Source organism: Eptesicus fuscus, chromosome 19 (assembly GCF_027574615.1).
Source record: "Eptesicus fuscus isolate TK198812 chromosome 19, DD_ASM_mEF_20220401, whole genome shotgun sequence".
NCBI classification, from domain to species: domain Eukaryota; kingdom Metazoa; phylum Chordata; class Mammalia; order Chiroptera; family Vespertilionidae; genus Eptesicus; species Eptesicus fuscus.
In genome coordinates, this window is record NC_072491.1 from 35,711,084 (window position 1) to 35,735,526 (window position 24,443).

At 39.4% G+C, this 24,443-nt stretch overlaps 1 protein-coding gene across 3 annotated transcripts in view; it reads left to right on the forward strand.

The window, feature by feature from the left end:
• MTFR1 (mitochondrial fission regulator 1) overlaps positions 1–20,694 on the forward strand; it is a 56,980-nt gene extending 36,286 nt beyond the window's left edge. For all 3 annotated transcript variants that reach the window (XM_054708313.1, XM_054708312.1, XM_054708314.1), the window contains 5 exons: positions 4,936–5,051; positions 16,827–17,059; positions 18,841–19,081; positions 19,576–19,744; positions 20,546–20,694. In XM_054708313.1, the coding sequence (XP_054564288.1) occupies positions 4,936–5,051; positions 16,827–17,059; positions 18,841–19,081; positions 19,576–19,744; positions 20,546–20,614 (828 nt within the window). In that variant the 3' untranslated portion in view covers positions 20,615–20,694. The remainder of the gene's footprint in view (positions 1–4,935; positions 5,052–16,826; positions 17,060–18,840; positions 19,082–19,575; positions 19,745–20,545) is intronic.
• The last annotated feature ends 3,749 nt before the right edge of the window (positions 20,695–24,443 follow it).

Consider the following 24,443-nt stretch of genomic DNA (forward strand, 5'->3'; position numbering starts at 1 on the left):
CCCCCCTGCAGGCCTGGTAGCCCCACGCAGCCTGCTGCTCAGTTGTTTGGTCACCCCTCACTAACTCCCCTGCCGACCTGGTCGCCCATCACTAACACCCACCCCCCCCCCCCCCCCCCCCGCCAGCCTGGTTGCCCCACACAGCCTGTTCGGTCATCCGTTCTGTTGTTTCGGATGCGATGGTTGCTTAGCCTTTTTATATAGATATAGATATAGATATATAGATATAGATATATAGATATAGATATAGATTAGATATATAGATAAATAGATAAGTATAATTACTTTTTATTTTCTCTTTTGAATGAGTATGATTTCCCCAATCACTTCGTTAGACTTCTCCTTCTTTAAAAAAAAATCTTTATTATTGAAAGTATTACATATGCTCCCTTTTTTATCCCATCAACCCCCTTCAGCCATCCTCAAACCCCTCCCACCCCCCTTTTTTTGGTGGCATATATCACTGTTAGAAATGACATAGATTTTACCAGTTCTGGAATTGATTAAAAAAAAAAGTGTCTTAACAGTATCACTAACTTTTTCATTTAATTGAGCACATAGTATAGACGCAGTTTTATTTCAGTGATGAAATATAATCAGTGCTTAATATGATTGCAAACTAAGACCATGGAATAATTTGGCTTAATTTTTAAAGTTTGTGCAAAAAGCAACTTCTCATGTCTTATATATGAAGTATTACAGATATCAGTTTGGGAAACGTTTGATCTTTAATTATGCTATAAAAGACTGAAAAGCTGCCACAAAACGGGTTAACTTTTATATATATATATAATTTTTTAAAAAAGTATATTTTATTGATTTTTCACAGAGAGCAAGGGAGAGGGATAGAGAGCTAGAAACATCGATGAGAGACATCGACCAGCTGCCTCCTGCACACTCCCCACCAGTGGATGTGCCCGCAACCAATGTAAATGCCCCTGACCGGAATCGAACTTGGGACCTTACAGTCCGCAGACCGAAGCTCTATCCACTGAGCCAAACCGGTTTTGGCAACTTTTATATTTTTGAGTGCTTAATTTATTTTTAAATTTCATTTTTCAATTAGGGCTTACATTTAATATTGCATTAGTTTTAGCTGTACAGCATAGTGGTTATTATTTTAAAAGTATCATTTTGCTTCCTTTTATAAACAAACTAGAGGCTCGTTGCAGGAAGATTCCTGCAAGAGTAGGGCTTCCTTGGGCCTATTCCTGCAAGAATAGGGCTTCCTGCGGCCAGAGCGAAGCGGAGAAGGGAAGGCGGGCTTCGCTCCCTTCTCCACTGCCTTGCTCCCTCCCATCTCTGCTGCCTCGCTCCCTCCCTTTTCCACTGCCTCACTCCCTCCTGTCTCTGCTGCCTTGCTCCCTCCCTTCTCCGCTGCCTCGCTCCCTCCCATCTCCGCTGCCTCACTCCCTTCTGCAGCACTTGCTTCGCTCTCTTCTGCAGTGCTTGGCTTTCTTCTACACTGTCTTCTGTCTTCCCTCCGTGCCTGCATATGCAGATTAACTGCCATCTTTGTTGGGTTAATTTGCATACTTGCTCCTGTTTGGCTGGTGGGTATAGCGGAGGCACAGTCAATTTGCATGTTTCTCTCATTAGTGTAGATATCTGGGAAGAAAATGGCAATTTTTGTAACCTATGGGAAAGTAAGAAATCTTGAGGTCAAACTACAAAGTAGTAGCTATATTGGAACAAATTTTTATTTTCTAATCAGAATTATAATCAGATAGGTCTTCATGAATTAGCACCTTAGAAAGACATCTTTCAGATTTTAATTTCATGATCTCTTGTTTGTACAAAACAGCCCGTTAATACTCTGTCTTCTAGAAACTTCTACAGGGCTTGGGGAATCTTTATGTTCAAGGATCTCCACATAACCCATGTAGAGTCTTTCTATTATAATACTAGGGGCCCGAAGATTCATGCACAGGGGGTGGATCCCTCAGCCCAACCTGCACCCTCTCCAATCTGGGAGCCCTCAGGGAGCCCTCTCCAATTTGGGAGTTTCTGTCTGTCTTTGCAATCATATGAGCGAATTGTCTGAGACCCCAACCCAGTTTGGTTTGTTGCTCACAGAATAACAGAGGCGTTTTTTTTTTTTTTCTTTGCTTCATTGGTGGAGATTTCATGGAAGTTTTAGGATATCTTCCCTTTAATTTTTCCTAGACACTCTGATTTTACTTATGTCTCTCACCTTTGCTTTCCCTCCATCCCCCACCACAACAGTAACTTGCTCCAGGCTAACTTTGCTCTAGTGTCTAGGAGATCCATCTGCCACTAGAACTATGATTTCCAGCATTCCTGGTGCTCCCCGTGCTCTGGGTTTCCGCTTCCATTCCTGGGGTTGCCACCAGAACTACTACTCCCAGAATTCCTGGTGCTCCCCACGCTCTGGGTTTTCCCTTCCTGCTCTGTCTCCGCCCCACGGCCTCCTGCTCTGCCAAGTCCTCCAAACTGCCGGCTCTCCCGCTCTGCTCTCCGCCCAGTGCCTGTGATTGCAAAGTAACCTGCCATCTTTGTTGGGTTAATTTGCATACTAACTCCTGATTGGCTGGTGAGCGTAGCAGAGGTACAGTCAATTTACAATTTACATATTTCTCTTTTATTATATAGGAGGATTACTAGAGGCCCAATGCACGAGGGGCTTGGCCCCCGCCGCCACGGAGGCTGCCTCTGCCTCTGGCCTACTCACCCCCCCCCCAAGGCTTTGTCCTGAAGGTTGTCCAGTCTAATTAGCATATTATACTTTTATTATTATATATAGGAATATTATTATACCATTCTGCTTTCAGTTATGGTTAGTAACAGCATGTTACGAGTTTTCTTAGACTATTGAGATCAGGTTAACATACCCATTTTATTGAATATATATTTCTTTACTGACACAGGGATAAATTTCTGAAACACATAAAGAAGTACAAAAATCTCAGTTTTTATTTTTCTTTCATCATCTTCGTTGATAATGTACTTACTGATGCTGATACTTTTTTTCTCTTCTGACCACAATTATTCCACTGCATGCAAAACATTGGTAATTTGAAAGCCTTTTCATTTTAATTCCATTATTAGTTTTGATTTTTGCTCAGGATTAAGTTCTTAAATCTCTACTCTTAATATAACTTGTTTTCTCTCTTGCCTGTACCCCCGTCCTCTCCAAAAGCCAATTTAAGGCATTTTAAATACTTGATGTTCTTATTACGTTATTGTTAAAATACAGTTTTCTAATGCTACTTTATTAAGTTAATAATGTTAGGTGATTATGATACATAATGGATACACATGCATACCAGCAGCTAATATGTTTAGTCAAGTTTTATTCATAATAGTAAAGGTATTTTAAACTTAAAACTAATTAGTGCTATGTATTTGTATGGTATGTTTTACATTTGAGGAAGAAGCATTATTTAAGTGTAGCTTTCAAAATCTTAATCTGGCAATGATAGCATTAAGGTTCAAACAAAGTACTGGGTTATAGTACAGCCTTTTTTAAAAAAAATATTTTTATTGATATTTTTACAGAGAGGAGGGGAGAGGGTAGAGAGTTAGAAACATCAATCAGCTGCCTCCTGCACACTCCCCATCGGGGATGTGCCCGCAACCAAGGTACATACCCTTGAATAGAATCGAACCTGGGACCCTTCAGTCCGCAGGCCGAAGCTCTATCAAGTGAGCCAAACCAGTTAGGGCTGGTACAACCTTTTTGATAAATATATTAATATGTAAATTTCTCTGGCCTTTTAAATTATATTTTTTAATATTTTTTAAATTAATTTCAGAAAGGAAGGAAGAGGGGGAAAGAGGTAGAAACATCAATGATGAGAGAGAATCATTGATTGGCTGCTTCCTGGACATAACCTGGGCATATGCCCTGACTGGGAAACAAACCGTGACCTCTTGGTTCATAGGTCGATGCTCAATCACGGAGTCACTTTTTAAGTCACTTCATTTTCTTTTTCACTTACACCTCATTCTAACTTGTTGGAAGCGTTATATTAATCTGATAACTTTATTTTAAAATTATTATCCATTGATCATATGGCTCTGAGGCATTATAATAAAAATTCAATTAAATTATATTTCCAATTTTTTAAGGTAAATCTCAGAACTTAGGTGCTTTTTCTTTGTTGTACTTATTTAAAAATACTCAGTTCCTTCCTCTATGTGTTTAAGGTTAGCTAGAGAATTCTGTTCTACTGCTACTTGTATTTTTTGTTCCTTAATATAGTTAATACTTTTATTTAAAAATCATGAGCTTTAAGGATTTGAAAAAATCTATTTTCAACATTATAACAGTATATCTATAAATATCCATTTAAACAATTCCCAGATTTAGCACAAATTGGTTACTTGTTCTTATTTCTATACTTTTTTTTAAAGCCAGATCTCTTCAGAAAAAATGATATTTAATGCTTAAGTTTGAAAAATGTTTTTAATGTTTTAGGATGACCAGAGTTTGTGGGGTTTTTTTATTTGTTTGTTTGTTTTTAATCATTTGACCTGTAAAATAAAAATTGAGCCCAGCTGGCGTGGCTCAGTGGTTGAGCGTTATCTATGAACCAGGAGGACATGGTTCGATTCCTGGCCAGGGCACATGCCTGGGTTGCAGGCTCAATCCTCAGTGGAAGCTGTTCAGGAGGCAGCCGATCAATGATTCTCTCTGATCATTGCTGTTTCTCTCTGTCTGTCTCCCTCTCAGAAGTCAATAAAAATATATATTTTTTAAATGAAAAAGGTAAATTATAATTCAGAGATTATCATACATTATTAGGCAACATATGATGTAACTAATGGTCCTTTTCATGGGGGACCTTTAATAGAAATGAAACTGCCCGTATGTTTGAAACACTAAAACATAATTTTCATTTAGATCATTAAGAAGTTTTATTCTAATATTTTGGTGCCAGATGACAATCTTTCCCTATTTGTACCTTATAGCTTACCAGCCCTACAACAGAATGGAGCCCCAGTCACCCAGGAGAGGATGCAGTGGCATCTTTTGCTGATGTTGGATGGATAGCCGAAGAAGAAGGAGAGTGCTCAACAAGACGAAGGTTAGTCTGGAAACCTATGAGAACTGAGATAGGATATTTATTATTTTAAAAGATGTTATCTTTGCGGTATTTACCTTTAATAGCTGAATTTGGTCTCTAGTAATTAACCCAGGTTTTCTTTTTAGCACTCATCTGTTCTGTTTATTTTAAAGACTCAGTATTTATAAATTTCCTAAAGACGTATAACTATTGTGTCCTTAAGAATTACAGAATTCCCTGCCTGTTAGAAGTTCTAATATGAGAGAACTGTCATAAATATGTTTAGATAAGTATAGTACTAAAATGGTATTATTGGTGTAGAGAAATCAATGTGGGTTACATTTGAAAATTTGTGTGGTCATTGGAGAATAAGTCCTAAAAATTCTGAATTTAAGTGAGTTATGATTAAAAGGAAACTATATGTAAGAGTTAGACAGGGACTTACATTTATTTGAAAGAGCCTGAATAAAGAATTACTATGGCTCAATCTAATAAACAATTATTCCACATATTCAGCTCTTCATTCTTAGGCATTGAGGATACAGAGATTAAAATAAGACATAGTCCTAGTTTTCTAGGAATACTTGGTGTGCTAGAGGAGATTAAAGAAGAAAACAATAATATTAATACTGTAAAGTCGACTAAATACAGAAGGCCACTGTGGGATGGAGAGGTTTGGCCAGGCTTCTCAAAGAAGGGGATGTTAGAGCTGAGGATCAGTAGGAGCCAAAAAGATTGAGTTCCTGGGTCTGTTGGTTCTTGCTATGCCCTGGGAATGGTAGCTCTTTAAGAACTCATTTTCCATTGGTTATACTCCTTTGTGACCCATGAGTGTAAGTAGGATCACTGGCTACCAGAGTCTGGTGATCTAGAGGTGTCCCCTGGTGCGGCTTAAAAATCAGGGTGCCTCACAAGGGTGTAAGCATCTTTTGGGAGAGATACTAAGTAACTGGAGTGAGACAGAGGAAGAGTGCAAAGATTGCATCTACTGGCCTCTGTTCCCTGAGAGACTCTGTAGGCCTCTAGATGTGTGCCAAACCTGAAGCCTGTCCTTCAGGCCAGAGCTCCTGGAGGAGCAAATAGGCCTTCTCAGAATGACTGGGGATGTTTCAGTCTGCTGTCTGTGCAGTGCCCTGAGGATGGTAGTTGGCCAAGACCTGTCACTTTAATTTTTACGGTCCTATGGGAACCAGGAATGCAAGACTTCCTTGCCTTCAGAGCCAGGTGATCAAGGGTTGTCCCCTGGTGGCAGCCACAAAATTTGGGGCATTAGACATAAAAAATTGGGGCACAGACTCAAATGAAAGAGCCCCTCTGGAAGATACTGGTTCTCTGGAGCAGGGCAGAAGGGAAGGTTAAAGATGGTACCTGTGGGGTACCATCTGAAGCTATGGGCAGAAGGCCTAGGGTAATTTTTCGGGGGGTGGGAGGAGAGGATGGCACTTACAGTTGGTGCCTGCCAGCCTCCATTCCCACAATATATCCTAGCAGGCCCCTAGATGTGTAGGTTGGCAACCGCTGGGTTAGATGACTGCCCCGCAGGCCGATGCTTTAAGATTAGCAAATGAGACTTTTACATAAAGTCCAGGCAGGATCAGCTGCTTCTGTGTTAGACCCTGGGGTGAGTGAGTCCCAGCATGAGAGCAAATTGAAGGGCCATTTCTCAGATCACTATAGCCTTGTGGATCTCTTGAATATGAATCCTGTTGGCTAGACCTCTTGGGTGCTCATCTCTAAGATGCAGGTCTTAAAAGTTGGGGTACCCAATGTGGTGTTCAGACTCTTTGCTCCACAGGAAGAAGCTGTGGGTTTTGAGTTCCCTTCCCAGTGTGGGTCACTGCTCCTGGGGTGCGGTTTATTAAGAGATTGTGTCTCAGCCTCTCCAGCTTTAGTGCTATGTTTGTTTAGTGCTGTTTTTGTTGTTTGGCTAGATTTTACTTTTCAGAGGAAACTTCCATACATAGCTGTAGATTTGGTGTATTCACTGGAGGAGTGAGTTCAGGATTTCCCTATTCTTCCTGTGTTGCCATCTTGAACCAGAACTCAGTATTCCTGGGTATGGATGGACCAGTTTATTTCACCACGCACCAGTTGATGGACATTTGGCTTGTGTACAGGGTTTTTGATTAACTTAAGTTTTCATTTCTCTAGATTAAATGCAATTTCTGAGTCATATAAGTCATAAGGTGGTTGCATGTTTATTTTATTATTTTAAATAGTTCTTTATTGTTGAAAGTATTACATATGTCCTCCTTTTCTCCCCATTGACTCCTCCAGCCCACCCCTGGCCCCACCCCGGGCCTTCAGCACCCTATTGCCTGTGTCCATGAGTTATGCATATATGCATATAAGGTTTTTGGTTGATTACTTCCCACCTACCTACCCTCCCCTGCCTTCCCTCTGAGATTCCACAATGTGTTCCATGCTTCCATGTCTCTGGATCCACTCTGTTCATCAGTTTATTTTGTTACTTATATTCCACATGTGAGTGTGATCATGTGATACTTGTCTTTCTCTGACTGACTTACTTCACTTAGCATGATACTCTCCAGGTCCCTCCATGCTGTCTCAAAGGGTAAGAGATTCTTCTTTTTTACTGCTGCATGGTATTACATGGGATAGATATACCACAGCTTTTTTATCCAGTCATCTCCTGATAGGCACTTGGGCTGTTTCCAGATCTTAGCTATTGTAAATTGCTATGAACATAGGGGTGCATACATTCTTTCTGATTGGTATTTTGGGTTTCTTAGGATATATTCCTAGAAATGGGATCACTGAGTCAAATGGCAGTTCTATATTTAATTTTTTTTAGGAAACTCCATACTGTTTTCCATAATGGCTGCACCAGTCTGCATTTCCACCAGCAGTTCCCTTTTCTCCACATCTTTGCCAGCACTTGTCATTTGTTGATTTGTTGATGGTAGGTGTTCTGACAGGTGTTTGGTTCATTTCATCTATATGGTGAGATTTATGTTTGTATTAATATTCTTAATACTGCAGATCCTTGAATGACACAGTAAGTTCTTGATGGATTTTTGGAAAATATAGGGTTTTTTAAATATATTTTTATTGATTTCAGAGAGAAGGGAGAGGGAGAGAGAGATGTTATGTTAGGGCTTCAGTCTAGCTCTCCCTCCTGTTTTCTCTGTGTTCAGTTTTTCTCTTAAAAAAAAAAAACCAAAAAACTATTCCTTTTTAAAAAAATATGTTTTTCTTAAGAGACTGCTGAGACTCTTTTTCATTAACCTGAAAAGTGATGGTAATTGCTTATTGAATTATTTTTATCAGAGCTGCTTTAAAATCTGTTAGGTAATTTTAATATCTCTGTTATCCCTGTATTAATTGTCTTCTATTTGTTTTATGGGTGTGTTTTTTAAATTTATTTTTTAAAATATATTTTTGATTTTAGAGAGGAAGGGAGAGGGAGAGAGATAGAAACATCAATGATGAGAGAGAATCATTGATCGGCTGCTTTCTCCTGGGAATTGAGCCCACAACCCAGGCATGTGTCCTTGACCGGAATCTAACCTTGGACCCTTCAGTCTGCAGGCTGAAGCTCTATCCCAGGGGTTGTCAACCTTTTTAATGCCGTGACCCTTTAATACAGTTCCTCATGTTGTGGTGACCCCCAACCATAAAATTATTTTCGTTGCTACTTCATAACTGTAATTTTGCTGCTGTTATGAATCGTAATGTAAATATCTGTGTTTTCCAGTGGTCTTAGGCGACCCTGCTAGTGGTTCTAAGAACCGCTGCTGGAGAGCCTAAGACCATCGTAATGTAAATATCTGTGTTTTCCAATGGTCTTAGGCGACCCTGTTAGCGGTTCACAACCTGTGGGTTGTGACCCACAGGTTGAGAACCGCTGCTGTAGAGCCTAAGACCATCAGAAAACACAGATATTTACATTACAATTCATTAACAGTAGCAAAATTACAGTAATGAAGTAGCAACGAAATAATTTTATGGTTGGGGGTCACCACAACATGAGAAACTGTATTAAAGGGTCGCGGCATTAAAAAGGTTGAGAACCACTGCTCTATCCACTGAATCAAACCAGCTAGGGCAAGATTTCATTTTTTTTAAATGGCCGAGTAATGTTGTATATGTATATATCACATCTTTATCCATTTGTCTAGTGATGGGCACTTAGTTTACTTTCATATCTTGGCTATTGTAAATAACACTACAGTGAACACAGGTGTGCATATATCTTTTCAAATTAATGTTTTGGATTTCTTCAGATACATACTCAGAAGTGGAATTGCTGGGGAATAAGGTAGTTCAGAGTTTACCTAGTCTGCCATCTTAACCAGAAGTCCCCAGTAGGTGTTCTCTCTGGTTCTTGATAGGAGTTATTTTTTATTGAAACCTAGATATTTTGGATATATGAAACTGGATTTTATTTAGACCTTTTCTTTTAGGTGGCTTTTTCTGATAGTCCTCTGGTAGGGGAAGAGTGAGTGCCATTTGTGTTCCTGCCAGTGGGAGCACAAGTCCAGGTTTCTCACTGGCCTGAGGGCCGGCTCTTATTTTCCTGCTGAAAGGGTGGGAACACAGGCTCCCCGGAGGCCTCTGTGAGACTATACTAACCGGTAGGGGAGTGTGCCTTGTTACTGCTGGACGGGGTGAAATTCTAGGCTCCCTAAATTGTGTCCACTGATAACACAGGGCGGTGAGGTACCTGGTTTAAAGCTCCTGCAGCCTGTCTTCTCTGACAACCACCCTCCAGGGTTTGAGGCACCTCGTTACAGCCTGGTAAGAGTGGAAGTTGGCCTGCTGCGTGGTAGAGGTGGGGCCACAATATTTCTGTGGTGTTGGCTAGAATTACTTATCTTGGGAGGCTGCTCCCTTTCTTGGTCCTTTAGCTGAGACAGCAGGCTTTCTCTCCCCCCGCCCCCTCCCCCACACACATCCACTGGCATTTTTGGCTTACCAGTGAGTCCTGTACCCAACTTGGGATATAGGAGTCAAAAGGAAAACTATGAGCTCACTCCTATGTTTTTGTTGTTGTTGTTCCCAAGGCCCAGTCTGCTTTCTCTCCACCTTTCAGTCTTCTTACATACATTTACTTATTTTCTATACAGTGTCCAATATTTTTAGTTATAGTTAGCAGGGAGTTAATATAGTTAGATGGAACAGTACATCTGCTCCTTCTTCCTGGAAAAAGAACTTTCTAAAGATTTTATGTTTTTTGTTTGGTTTTTTTAAACACAAATGTCATATTTGCACTGGATATGACATAATGCAGTAGTCATGGGGATTGTGATTATAGCATACTTGAATTGGCATAATGGCTCTGAGTAATGGGATTGTGTCTATGATGTTGAAAATAATTGGCTAAAGGGTCTTTGAAGAGGTGCCTGGAAGTACCCTAGGTAAAGATAATCTGAACTTGAACAAAGTGAGAAGGAAACAGGGGAGCCCTAGTTGGATTTGAATGTTGCTCTAGAGGAGAAAGTTGACAGGTAGTGAATTTCCCTCAGAGTTCCAAGGTCAGTGACATGGCCCATGTGATTAGAAAAATTAGGCAAACTTTCTCTTACAGTATGGTGTGATAGTACTCTTTGTATTGATTGTGCAAACTGTAGATGTGCATATATCTAGATGGCTGGGAAAGGTATTCTCAGTGTTCTTTCCCCTTCCCCCTCCCGCTGATACCCAATAAACAGGCTGATTCATCTACATCTTCCCATCTGCCCATGGAAAGGGAGCTTTAATGAATCTTGCCTTTATCAGTTTCACATACCAGAAAAATATATTGTACAGATTGAAGAGGTAGCAAATTTACTCTATATTTTAAACAATAGGACAAAGTAGAAAGAAGGATGAAAGTTGATGGAATTTTACTTTGTCTTGACAATTATTGAATATTAGTACTCTTACCAGGCAATTTGAGTTTTTATCTGTCACTGATATTAATGTCATAGTATTGTGTCTCTGGGGAAATAGCACACATTAAGAGTCTTTCATAATTGATTAATTGTATAAATGATTGTTTTCAAATGCACCGAAGTTCAGTTTTTTTAAATTTCTAAATTGTATTAATCCCTACCTTCTATGGAGAATTTTTAAAGATAACATGAGAAAACCCTTAGCAAAGTGACATGCTCACAGTAAGGCCTCTTTTTTTTTCTTTTCTATGCACATTTTGATTTCCCTTTAAATTAACAGAATGGCCACAGAATTAGAAATCTCATTTTTATAAGAAGCACTGAGATTCTTTGAAAGAATCTATAACTGATTATCTTATCTTTATCTCTTTCGTAATAAAACCCTAAGGGGACTGTGTAGTTTTTTGATAACTACTCAGCATAATACTTGCACATACTAAGTATGATGAAATTAAAGACTATCATATAAACACTGTGGCTTCTAGTAGACATCATAGATATTGTCATATATTAGAGTAACTTTTGGAGAAGATCATTATTGAAGGGATATTGAAATATTTCAAGTTGAACTCTGATTTGGTCATTCTATGTTAATATCTTCATTTCTAATTGTATCTAATTCTTGAATCTGAGTGCCTCATACATATCAAACTGAGTATTTATTAAAAGTTTATAGGTTCAAAAAAAAAAAGTTTATAGGTTCGTAGGATTGAAGTCCTTACAGATAAGCCCTTTTCTTACACCAGAATGTAATCTAATTGCCAAGATGAATATATTTACAAAAATTGGTAATATAAGGGTAGTAACTAAAATGAGACCAAGGGCTTTGATTAAAGATATACAGCTTTTAATTTTTCAAATTTGAATATTAAGTGTAAAATGGAATGTGCTATTTTTTAAGGAGTGTTGGAGAAGAACCCCAATGTCATAAAGCATGACTGTGAGTAACTAGACTCCAAAGGAAATGACTCAGCAAGCAGCCAGGCCACAGTTCAGTAGGTGCGAGTGAGTGTAGACCAGGAGATTGACCCCCCCCCCCCCCCCCGGGCCATGGGTTGGAGCAGGAGTTTTCCACTCACAACAAACTACAGGTGTTATTTGTTCCCATTTTAATCTTAATTACTAGTACTTGACACTAGACATTAACTGATAATGTACATCAGTAAAATACAAGATTTAAGGGAGAAACATTTCTATTAAATATCATTTTTTGTAAGATATGACTTATAAAATACTAGAGACTTGTGTTGAGCAGAATCTACAACAGCTAATGTGACGAATCCCAGTAGTGCTCTGGGTCTGTGGCCTCCTAACAGTTCTGCCAACTCCCCACTATAAATCCTTGCAGGGGTTACCCCCTCGGTCAAAATAATCTCCCCAGTCCAGTTGTCTTTACTCAGCTACTTGCTCACTTTAAAAAGATTGTTAGGCTCTAGCCGATTTGGCTCAGTGGATAGAGTGTCGGCCTGTGGACTAAAAGGTTCTGGGTTCCATTCTGGTCAAGGGCACATGCCTGGGTTGCTGGCTGGATCCCCAGAAGGGGGTGTGCAGGAGGCAGCTGATAATGATTCTCTCTCATCATTGATATTTCTGTCTCTCCCTCTCCCTTTCTGAAATCAATAAAAATATATATTTTTAAAAAGATTGTTTTATACCCAATTTCATGTTTTCAGGGAACTAAACTGGATCCTTTTGACAATGTGTTTTTATATCTTTCTAAGCTATTCTCCAAACTAAAAATCATTTTGGGAATAATACCACTTTTCCTAGGACACTGGGCGAATCGGAAACAATCTCAGCTTTTGAGTTTTCGTTAACTGTGAGTTAAGGGGAAAGGACCCCAGAAGTGAATTCCATTTAATTTAGAATTTTTAAAAATGGCCAGTGGAGCTTAAAAAGCATTTTATATTTATGTAAGTTGTACTCCAAAAGAGGCTGTCCTTGACACTAACATTGAAAAGATAAGAGAGGTAGGTAAGTTGTGTGTAATGTTACTCTGCATAGGAGCCTTACTCTTCTACTGTAAGGCATGTTGGAGCCAAAATCAAATAATAGGGGGGAAAAGGTAGAAATCTCATCAGCAGAAGTTTGTGTGAATCCTCACCAGAGGATATTTTTCCCATTGATTTTTAGAAAGAGTGGAAGGTGGGGGGGAGGGGGAGGGAGGAGAGAGACATCCATTAGTTGCATCCTGCATGCACCCTGACAGGGAATTGAACCCATGGACCTTTGGTCCAAGTGTGGGCCAAAGCTCTAGCCACTTAACACACTGGCTAGGGCAAGAAAATGGTTTTTAAAAACAATCTTATTTTGGCTGTTTGTCTTCTGCTTTGGGGGCATCAATACTTGATACCACTTTATATTTTTGTTTCTTAAAAATTCTCTAAATTATACACACAAAAATCTGAATAGCATTTCTCTTAGATTAATTGTGGCCTCTGTATTCTAGCTCTTAATAGCCCCCTATTCTGAAGGATGACAAAACAGATTAATTCTGAGAATGATTTATTTGTTGACTCTTTACAGAATAGATGTCTGTGGGAAGGATGTGTTTTGTTTTTTTTAAATATATATTTTATTGATTTTTTACAGAGAGGAAGAGAGAGGGATAGAGAGTTAGAAAACATCAATGAGAGAGAAACATCGATCAGCTGCCTCTTGCACACCCCCTACTGGGGATGTGCCCGCAACCAAGGTACATGCCCTTGACCGGAATCGAACCTGGGACCCTTGAGTCCGCAGGCCGACGCTCTATCCACTGAGCCAAACCGGTTTAGGCGGATGTGTGTGTTTTTAAAGCAAGGAGTTTGTGTAAAATTTTTATAAAATTTAAAGTTTTTCATACACAAGGAAGACAATTACAGAACAATTCTTGTTTGTTTTTGGGCTCCAATAGATGTCCATCTCTTGTGTCTTTTGAAGACATGACCATTTTAGGAGTACTTTAATTTTTGGCTTCTAAAAATCCACATTTAAACTTCTACATTTTCTATAATTGCTTTGTTTGAACTATAACCATCAACAGTATTTCACATAGAGAAATGCAGAATCTACATAATCAAAGTTATAAAAATAGCATAGATATAGAGTATAGGTGATCTGACACTGTTGCTCAAATCATTTTGCTAACAGCTTTTTTTCTCTTACTCGGGCATACTGATATTCCAGATTGATGAATGCTTTGTCCTCAGTTCCCAGTAGATGGAAAAGCAAAAGGATAAAATTCACCTGTAAGAGGGGAGATGTAGAAGATTCTTTTTTTTTTTAACATTGCAGTTGCTATTCAATACTCAATAATTTTCTCTTGCGATTTATTTTGGGTAGAAGATGGTCAAACATGCGTTATAATTGATCTTTTTTTAAAAAAAATATATTTTTATTAAGTTTTTACAGAGAGGAAGAGAGAGGGATAGAGAGTTAGAAACATCGATGAGAGAGAAACATCGATCAGCTGCCTCCTGCACACCCCCCACTGGGGATGTGCCCGCAACCAAGGTACATGCCCCTGACCGGAATCGAACCCGGGACCCTTCAGTCCGCAGGCCGACGCCCTATCCACTGAGCCAAACCGGTTTCGGCTATAATTGATCTTAATCCATATATTGTCTTGTTCCAGTTTTGGGTATTTTAGAGTAAATATTAATGGGATTTGAAGATTACCTTACTTGAATGATAAGTTAAAAGCATACTTCTAAGCATTTGATACTTTTGGCCCCTCTGACGTCTAGAATTTTAGGTGGGGAAATGTTCTCTGCTAAAGTGACCACTACTAGTTCTTGAATAAACAGTATTATAACTTTTGTTTAGTAGCACAAAAGATTCTAGTATCCAAAATTTTATTTTCTTTTTAAAACAAACCATCACCCTCACAGGTGAATATATTATTTTAAGTATAGGACTATGAAAGACGGGGGGGCGGCGGGGGGCGCAGAGATGAGTCTTTATGCGCAGGTTCTGTGTTTCTCTCCTCTCTGTTCCACTTCCGTCCAGCAGCCCTCACCTCTGGTGCCCATGGTGGTGTGTCCATCCTCTGTCCTGAGAATACTGCTTCTGACGGGTTCCTTCCTCTGAATTCAGTCTGTTACCACTAGTCTTCCATCTTTGTCGACACTGTTGTTTTGAACAAGAATATTATAATTCTACAGTTGATATTTCTGTATTCTACCCAAGACTAGAGTTCTGTTAACTACCACTGTCTGCAGTTTCCTTAGTTTTTTCAAGAAGTTGTTTTTAAGAAATCATTGTGTTCAGTTTTATTAAAAACAAAAAGTTATTAAGAATAAATATTTCACATACTGATTAAGTAGTTACTCTGTGTAAATATTTTCCAAAACTTCAATAGGTGGATTAATTTCTATCTACTTGTAATTTAATCTATTTATTGTATAGAGCTATTCAACAGAATTTCTTGACCTACCCTATGAAAGGTAGGTAGAAATCAGAATTTAGCCTATTGCATCAACAAAGAGCCAGTGATTTTTTTCAAAATTTTAATATTTTTTATTGTAGGTTGATTAGAGTAATTGCTAACTTATTTATATAATCTTTTAAAGAATATATATATAATATTTAATCAGATCGTTGGTACTATTCCTTATAGATGTTTTTAACTTTTGTTTAATCTCATGTATTTTTTTTTAAGAAATTGCATCACCCATTCCTTCCTCTTGTAGGTATAAGAAAGTGGTAATTGAAGCTTTGCAAGCCAAACATATTTCCCTATCCACTCAGCCTACCTAATAATAGAGTAATATGCAGATTGACCGTACCTTTGCCACACCCACCAGGAAACCCTCGCAGGGACGTTGGGGTGCGGCAGAGCCCAAGGCCGGGAAAGCCTTGGGCACCAGCGGGGAGCCTGCATGGATAGCAGGCAACCACTGGGGGTCGGCTCCTGCGATCCATAGCAGGGAGGCTGGGGTGCAGCAGAGCCCAAGGCCGCCGCCCGGGGCCAAGCCCCGACCCTGAAAGAAGGCAGAAGGCGGTGGCCACAGCCAAGGCCTGGGTCCCCGGTGCCGGCAGAAAACTGGTGCAGGCAGCCAGGTGAATGAAGGTCTATTGCACGAATCTTCGTGCAAACGGGCTGCTAGTATTCTAAATAAAACGAATAAAGCTTTATTTTATTTCCCCCTCTAAAATCAATATGCATAAACTTGGGCGAGGATTTTAAAAAATGCCAAGGGCTTAGAGGCCAGGAAGACCTAATTATATAAAATGGGAAGAAATAGTTCAAAAGAAATCTGAATTTTGTTCCCAGCCCCAAAAGACTTCCATTTGGAGTTGCAGAGCAGTGCACATTAAATTTTTTACACCCAAGTGATGACTTAGTTACCATGTAGTTACTGAATGGGTTCAGTTATATTGATTTTTTTCCCCTTTTCAGTTTCTTTTGCTGTATTTTGCCCATATTGTTACAATATGTCTTGTAATTTGGTGTATTCTATCATACACAGAAATACTGACAATGAATTGCAGAAGCCAAGATCCTGGGGAAGGGCTAATGCATTACTGATCTGATTTTTTTGTCAAATACAACTAGTAATTAATTTATCATTTTTAAGAGTATTAACCTTTTGCACTCGGATGTCGAGTGTGACTCGACACGGTTAGCATTAGAATAAAGGAATCGAGAAAAAAGCGAGTGCAAAGGGTTAAAAGGTTTCTTAGTTCAAATAAAACCAAACATGTATTAGCAAAAACATTGTTGGAATCTGTGATGCTTGTGCATATTACCTAGTGATTCAGAAGAATGAATGGCAACAAGAAACACTTGAGAACCACTTTTTAGGCTGACCTTACATAAATCCCCTCCTTTATGGATATTTTGTGATTAATTGGCAGTGTTTTTTTATATTTTCTTACAAAACCTGTGACAGCCACCCTTCTCTCCTCCTTGCAGGACAGAGGTCAGGTCAAGGCAGCCCCTTCAGGATGACATTCCTTTCTTTGAGAAACCCCCAAGCAGGCAGCTGTCCTTACCAAACCTGTCTCCAGAAGAACCTCCACTGAAGACGCCCCTGGCGAACGAGGAAGCGCTGCAGAAGATCTGTGCTCTGGAAAATGAACTTGCTGCTCTCCGAGCTCAGATTGCCAAAATTGTAACCCTGCAAGAACAGCAAACTCTCACTGCAGGTCTGTACGTCCTACATTGGTTTTAACCAGCAAACTGGGAATCAGAAGCATGTCACTGTAATGTTAGAATTTATTGGCAGATAACAGCTGTCAATGGGAGTCAGTCCTCTGCATCGTCTAGTCCAGGCCCCAATCAAGCTTAAGTGGTTTTTGTTTGTTTTGAACAATCTTGATGCTTATCAGAGAGGATAAGTGGGTATATTTGGAAAACACTGAAATTCCTGCACTTGAATTACTACCTAGGGCAGTGATGGGCAACCTTTTGAGCTTGGTGTGTCAAACTTCGTCAAAAAACTGAGCATAACTCAGGTAGTGTGTCACTTTGAGGAAAAAACTAACTCCAAGACTCTAGTCGCAAATGTTTCATCCTCGGCATGCGGCCGCGTGTCATCAGAAAAGGCTATGCGTGTCAGTGCTGACACGTGTGTAAGAGGTTCGCCATCGATGACCTAGCTGAATGCTATGGGGAACTTAATGGCACTAATCCTCTCAGACAGCCCTGACAGGCTTGAGTGCTATTTACTTACCTAGAAGTCCTGAGGCAAGTACTTTGCCTTTCCACTTCCCTTTCCTGCTCTAAAATGGGACCAACAGTAGCTGTTAGAGTTATCACGGGAGAAAACATGGAAATGATTATAAAATGCCTTTAGCCCAGAGTAGAAACTGAATTCAGGTCCTCAACTCCTAGTCTAATACTGTTGCTTTTATTTGTGTGGCATTTATCACTTTGAAGAAGAAACCATAGACTTGAAATCCTAGTCCATTAACCTGTTGGCAAGTAGTGGTTGTTTTTCCTAGTGTTGTTCCCGAGTCCTGGCTAGATTTAGGATGAAGCAACTCTGTCTAAAGGATAAGGACAGTACAGTTACTCTACCTCTGAGCCACTTGGCTTGTGCTCCTGGAGTTTAATGTAATCCAGCCTTGTAAGGCCAAGGTGGACAGAGGGCAAATGCACTCACCACCAAATGCTTGAGGAGTAATCCTGTTAAATGAAAAACTAAAATCCTGCCCTTTTCTTCCAACTTTAAGTTTTGCTTTACCTCCCTCTCCTGGCAGACTAGGTAAAGTGCCATAAATAGTGAAATAATTTGGGGATTTATGTTTGGTGGTCTGTTTATAATAAAAATCCTGAGTGAAACTTTTTTTGCATCCCCTAATCAATGTAGTTCACCTAAAAGAAAACTCTCTAACCTCTAATTGTGCAGAAAGATGAATTTTAGGTCATTATTATATAACCACTTTAACTCTTTATCTTAGTTAACTTTTTGTTTTGGGAATTAAGTATAACACTTTTTTTTCTTCCAGAAGTTTGTTCAGTTAATTTAAATCCTTTCAAACACATTCTAGTTAATGGAGGTGTATAATGCTTATAATATTGTATATGTGAATAGTATATTTAAAATGAACCACAAATTTATCCAATAGTTTTAAAAAAGTTATTATAGTCCTAAATTATCTAATTGTATATAATGAAGATAATTATTTGTGCAGCACAGATTACTTTATATTTCATCTAAAAGGAGTTACAAACTGTGCCACAGTCAGGCTTGACCATTTGATATCACAAAAACACTCCTGTTAAGTTAAATGGAACTTTTCCATCTGGAGAGTTGGGGATTAAATGATACAGTGACTGATTTAGATTTAACCAAGTAACTGAAAGTTTCTTTTTAAGGATATTGTTTTCAGGTATACAAAAGTCCTTAACATGATTTAAATTTTATTTGCCTGTTACCATCAGGATTAAAGTTGATTTTTCCTTATTTCTGTGGGTGATTTAGATTCTAGCACATCTGTTACCACAGCACCACCTTCTGTCCCACCACCTCCCCCTCCGCCACCCCTCCCTCCACCAGCGCCCCAGCAGAACACATCTGCTGTCGATCTGATCAGAGAGCGGAGAGAGAGAAAAGCCGGTGCTGGAAAGACGCTGGATAAGCACAGCCCAAAGAAACCTGCTGTGCCAAACATGCTAGAGATCCTCAAGGACATGAACAGTGTAAAACTTCGGTCGGTAAAAAGGTGAGGCTGCATTTACCTTCTTTCTCACTTCCCTCACTTTGTCTTGTTCAAGTACTGGGCTTCCTGAGGTTTTTGCTTTCTAATACGACTACTATGAATAGTTCAAGTTTTTAATTTGTAAAAGATGGGCCCTTGTGGCTCCTGTGCACAGATAACTAAGAAATTAGCAAAATAAGCATTTCCAGGTTACTTTTTAGCTCTTCCCCCATTGCCTTTAAAACCCTTTCATTTAGTCAAGTCTTCACTGTCGGTCATGCACTCAGTGAAGCCATGCTGTGTGCCACTACGGTAGTCCCTGGGCTTCTGGAATGGAGCCATACTTGCCCTGAAAGAACACGATCAGTGCTCTCGAGGTGAACTGAGTGGCTCTTCATTGGCCTGAAATCTCGGGTTCCACCTCACTGCTAGCAGTGTCCTCGCTGAGTGTCTGTGGTGCTGGGGAAGTGCGGTCAGCATACTGACATGTCCCCTTGGTGTCTGCTCACTTCTCCAAGGTCAGAACAAGATACAAAGCCCAAACCTGTGGATGCTACTGACCCTGCTGCCCTCATAGCAGAGGCTCTGAAAAAGAAATTTGCTTACCGGTACCGAAGTGATAGCCAAGATGAGGCTGAAAAAGGAGTTCCAAGGTCTGCGTCAGAGGCCACTTCAGAAACAGTGCTGGTGAGTATTAGGTCAGGCTTCTTTCCTGGTCCAGCCACTGCTGAGCACCTCCATTTTACAAGCTAGTCCGCTGTGTCCTCTGCAAGATTCAGATGGACTTAGTCTTTACATACAGGCAGATTACTTACAGAAGAGCATAAAGAAGGAACAAAAATTACCCCCTGGTTTCACTGCTTAACATCACCAATGTTAATTTTTCATGCTGTGTTTTATTAGATTAAGCATAATGAAGTCAAATTTATTAAATAAAATTGTGATATATAGAAAAATCATTTTTTCTTAGGGCAGGTGCCCTGTGAAAGTCTGCTGAAGAGGCTGAGAGTTGACCTGGGCCTTGCAGGATGTGTCATAGGTGGAAAAAAGCTCCCATAAAATCTGCTCAATTCCTAATTTATACATTCCTTTTATTCAAGTTACTGTCCTGGGGGACACCTGCTTATCTGGTCCAGAGAGACAGATATCTTAGAAACTCTTGCATCACTGAAAGTCTTCACAGACATTGAAAAGTAAACATTGTGGTACTTCCTTCTTTTACTCACAGAAGTAAAACTGGACTAAGCTAGATCTTGCTAAGATGATTGTACTTTTCTAGGAAGCAATTTGGTCAGCTCTTTGCCTTTCATTCTGTTGATATGTTTTTAACGACCTGTCAATTCATAAAAGTTTTAATATTATCTGATTGCTTTTTTTTTTTTTTTCATTTAGAACATACCAGCCCTTTGATTTATGATTGGGAAGGGGGTATATCATCACTGTTATATGAACCAATATATTTATTTATAATTTTTGTTTGTTTTCCAGTTTGGGCCACACATGTTGAAGTCTACAGGAAAAATGAAGGCTTTAATTGAAAATGTTTCAAATTCCTGAGAAACCTGGTTCAGCTGTTGGTTTGTTAGGCCCGTTTGGCTAATAGAAATCAACACTGTTTAGTAAATACCTGAATTTAACATTCAGTAGTCTCCTTTTAACTCTACCTAGAGGATTAAGCACTAGCAAAGGCACTCTATCAGGTCAGTTCTGAAGTTTTCCAGAACATACTTATATTCTGATGTAATATGTTTTTAGTGTATAGTCATGATGTTTAGGTTTCCAATTTTGAAAACATGATATGGATTTCAGAATGAAGAAAGGACATTTGTAGATGGACGTTTTCAACTCTTAACACTAATTTATCTGTACAAAATGTTCCATATGCGTATATTTGGATACAAGGCAGTCTATGTAAAATTATATAATGAGGGTGCTGCTATTTGTTTTCATTGACCATTTTACTAGTCATTGACGGAAGAGCTGGAACGACAGTTTTTTTGGAATGAAATATTGTTAGAACGAGATTGGAATCTTCTTACCTCAAACAGAACTTTTAGTTATCTTAGGTTTCCTCTCACATTTTCTTGGAGATGGGGTTTGAGTAGGAACTCTAGATAATGCTCACTGCCGTCCATTCTGAGGAAGAAAAGGTAGTTTGCAAGTAGGGAGGAATCAAAGCATTAAATTAAATATCTTTTCAAATAAAAACCAGAATATTCCATCTTTTTCTTTAATAAATGGCATCATAAAAATGACTTGTTACTTAGTTAATACTTCTGGAAATTGTTGGCATAATGGAATTTAAAACTTTTAACATTGGTCAAAAAAGTAGCTTTAAAATGGAACACTGAATAGGCAAAAACATGTCTTACAAGGTGTTCATCCTCAGAATGCTGTTCTGTTGAATTACATTATGCGTCATAAACCTTAGCTGTTGTTAGAAAGTGCAGAACTGCCTTTCTTAGCTAGTGCTTCTAATGAATACTTGATAAATCTTCATGATTTTCTTTATTTCTGTTAAACTCAGCTATAGTTAATGCCAGAATCTCCTACCATGAGTAAATAGTTTTTAAAGTGTATTTCCTCTACGGGGTTGGAGATGAAAAGAGTAGGTAGACCCTAACTTTTAAGTTATTGAAAATATGTGCAATGTTTTAGATGTTAGCAGATATTAGTTGAGGTAATTTACATGGTTTGGTTATTCAGCTTAAATTTGAACTGCTGTTGATGTACATTGTTTCTAATTGTTTCATATGTTTTAAAAATTCTGCCCTTAAAAGAAATTCATAAAGTTCATCTGACACACATATTTTGACCTCCTAAGAAATTTACATTTGTATCAGTATTGAATTTTGGCCAGTGCTCCAATAGAAGGAAGTTACTGTTTGAAATAAAACTTTTTCCACGGACCATAAAGCCTGTACATGCATATAGATATGTTTTTTATGATAGGTAAGATTCTTTTATATTACACATGGAGCTTCTTAGGAGTAATTTGCTTTCTACATTTTTCAAGTGGAAATGTACTTAGAATAAACTGTGTTGTCTCTCATTCACTTTTCTCTCAAAGGGATTTCAGCATTAAAACAGGGCAGTCGCTTGGGGTGACTTTCCTCAGCATTCCACCCTGTCACCTCGGGTTGGTGTAATCTTTTTTTGCCTGTGCCCACCTCCTTCAGTTTCTGGTTCTCTCTTCCAACACAATACAGAAGTGAATGATCTTAAAAATAGTTTAATTCTGCATTTTATAGCTGAGGCTTTAAAGTTAAGTAACTGATATAATAATGTTTTGTCTATTATAGTTCTGACTAATCCAGGGCTCACTAACACACACACTTTTCATAGCTCCAGGAAAAATGCTGTTAGGAAGAGAGCAGTTATGAGGGACTGCCCTGTGGTAGCTGTTGGGTATGGAACGGGAGGCACCATTTGGTTTCCTTATTATTTACCTTCCTGAAATGTCTACGTGACACAGTATGAGTCGGAGAAGACTGGACTTGGATTATACATGATCTGTGCTATGTGACCCCGGCCAAGTCACAGCTCTGTTTTTAAAATGGGACTAATGCTCAGTTAAAAAAATTGTTGAGATTAAATGAAATAATGATTTTGAACACACTCTAGTAGAATGCTAAATAAGTTGTAACTTACATCATTTTATACGAGGTCACTGGTTCCCATTAGACTGAATTCTGGCACCTGCACAGGCTGAGGGTGGAGGACTTAGTCTTTAGTTCTGGTTGTCTCCCAGGTCACAGGCTCTTCTGTAGAGGAAGCCTTGCTGTATTAAGAATTCCTGTAAGTGGTAAATAAAACACCAAAAGGTAACAAATACCAAAAACAAGTACTTTGGAAAAACCATCCTCCTGGTAACTTACCTAAAAATAGACAATCTCTCTGGGTTAGAATCTGGCTGATGGAAGTTTAAACTTTCAGGCTTTAGCCCAATAAAATCAGCTCTGGGATGGTCAGGCAGAGCGAGATGCTTGGTTTAATGACTGTTGTCACAATCATTTCTCATGGGCTTTCAGCCATTCCTGAGTCTTTTCCCCTTCTCACCTTAGAGATTTGACATTCTGAGCTACTCCACTAAACCTATTAAAATTCTTTTTAGGTTTTCCTTGTCAGTCTTATAAGCAGGTCAGTTCTTTATTGGTACCAGTGCAATCACTTGAGAACAGATAGATAATAAAAATAGCATCACCCAAGAAGGATCCAGAAATGGTGTGTTTCCCTCTGAGACTGTCGTCCTTAACCCACTTCCTGTGTGCTAGATGCCTGAATGTTCTCACAGTGGGAACTTCTCAGACTTCTCTGGCAGGTGCTCCAGCGCCTTCTGAAGTCACAGAAGGTGGGAGGAGAACATGAGTGTCACGTAGACATTTCAGGAAGGTAAATAATAAGGAAACCAAATGGTGCCTCCCGTTCCATACCAAACAGCTACCACAGGGCAGTCCCTCCTAACTGCTCTCTTCCTAACAGGATTTTTCCTGGAGCTATGAAAAGTCTGCTGTTACTGTTGCCTAATGGCCATCCCCATTCACTGGCCAGGCGTGCTTTTTATCAAAGGGTGAGAACTACTCTGGTTGGGAAGTCATCTGAAATGTTGGTGTTAGCAACATGGGTAAGGGAACACACGAGACTGATCTTGGGGGTCAGGCTATCTGAATACTCCTTAACCCAACTCGAAGGCAAACTGCCCAGCATCCGAACCTTTGCCTTCCCGTCCCTTCCCTTCTGGAAAGGAACACCTGGTAACGTTCAGACTGGTCAGTGACCAAGAACACAGCTTTGACAAGCTGGTCTAACCAGAGTCTCCTTAGGCATTTGAACAGGAAACTTGGACAGAGAGGGCTGCTGGTACCTGCAGCTCAAATTAGGATGTCATGTGGGACAGCTATGTTCCTGAGCCATTTCTACAAAACATTACGAGGACATGCATTAGGCCATTGGTTTGGCACTTAAAAGTAATGTGTCGATACATAGTTAAGAAACGTATTTTACAGGTTAGGAAGCCACTTAAAAGATTAGGTAGCTTGCCTAAGGAGCTCCAGCTAATAAATGACAAAAACCCAAACCCAGGTCTAGCTGTAAAGACAACACTTTTCAAAATGACGTTATGCCGCCTTTTTAAGCAGAAATGCAAGGTAAAGAGACAAGAAGAGAAGCCAGATGAGTGGGAGGGATGAGCAGCTCCACCTTAGAATGGCCAGCCCATAGGGCTGCCTCCCAGCAGCCCTCACAGGTTTGTCTCCAGTCCCACGAACACAGAGCCTTAGGACAAAGCCCCAGGAAGCCTGAAGAAATCTGAGTGCGTCTCTGTTCCCCACAGTGGACAACTAACCCCCTATCTGGTGATGATTCTTAGGTGAAAATGCAAATGTGT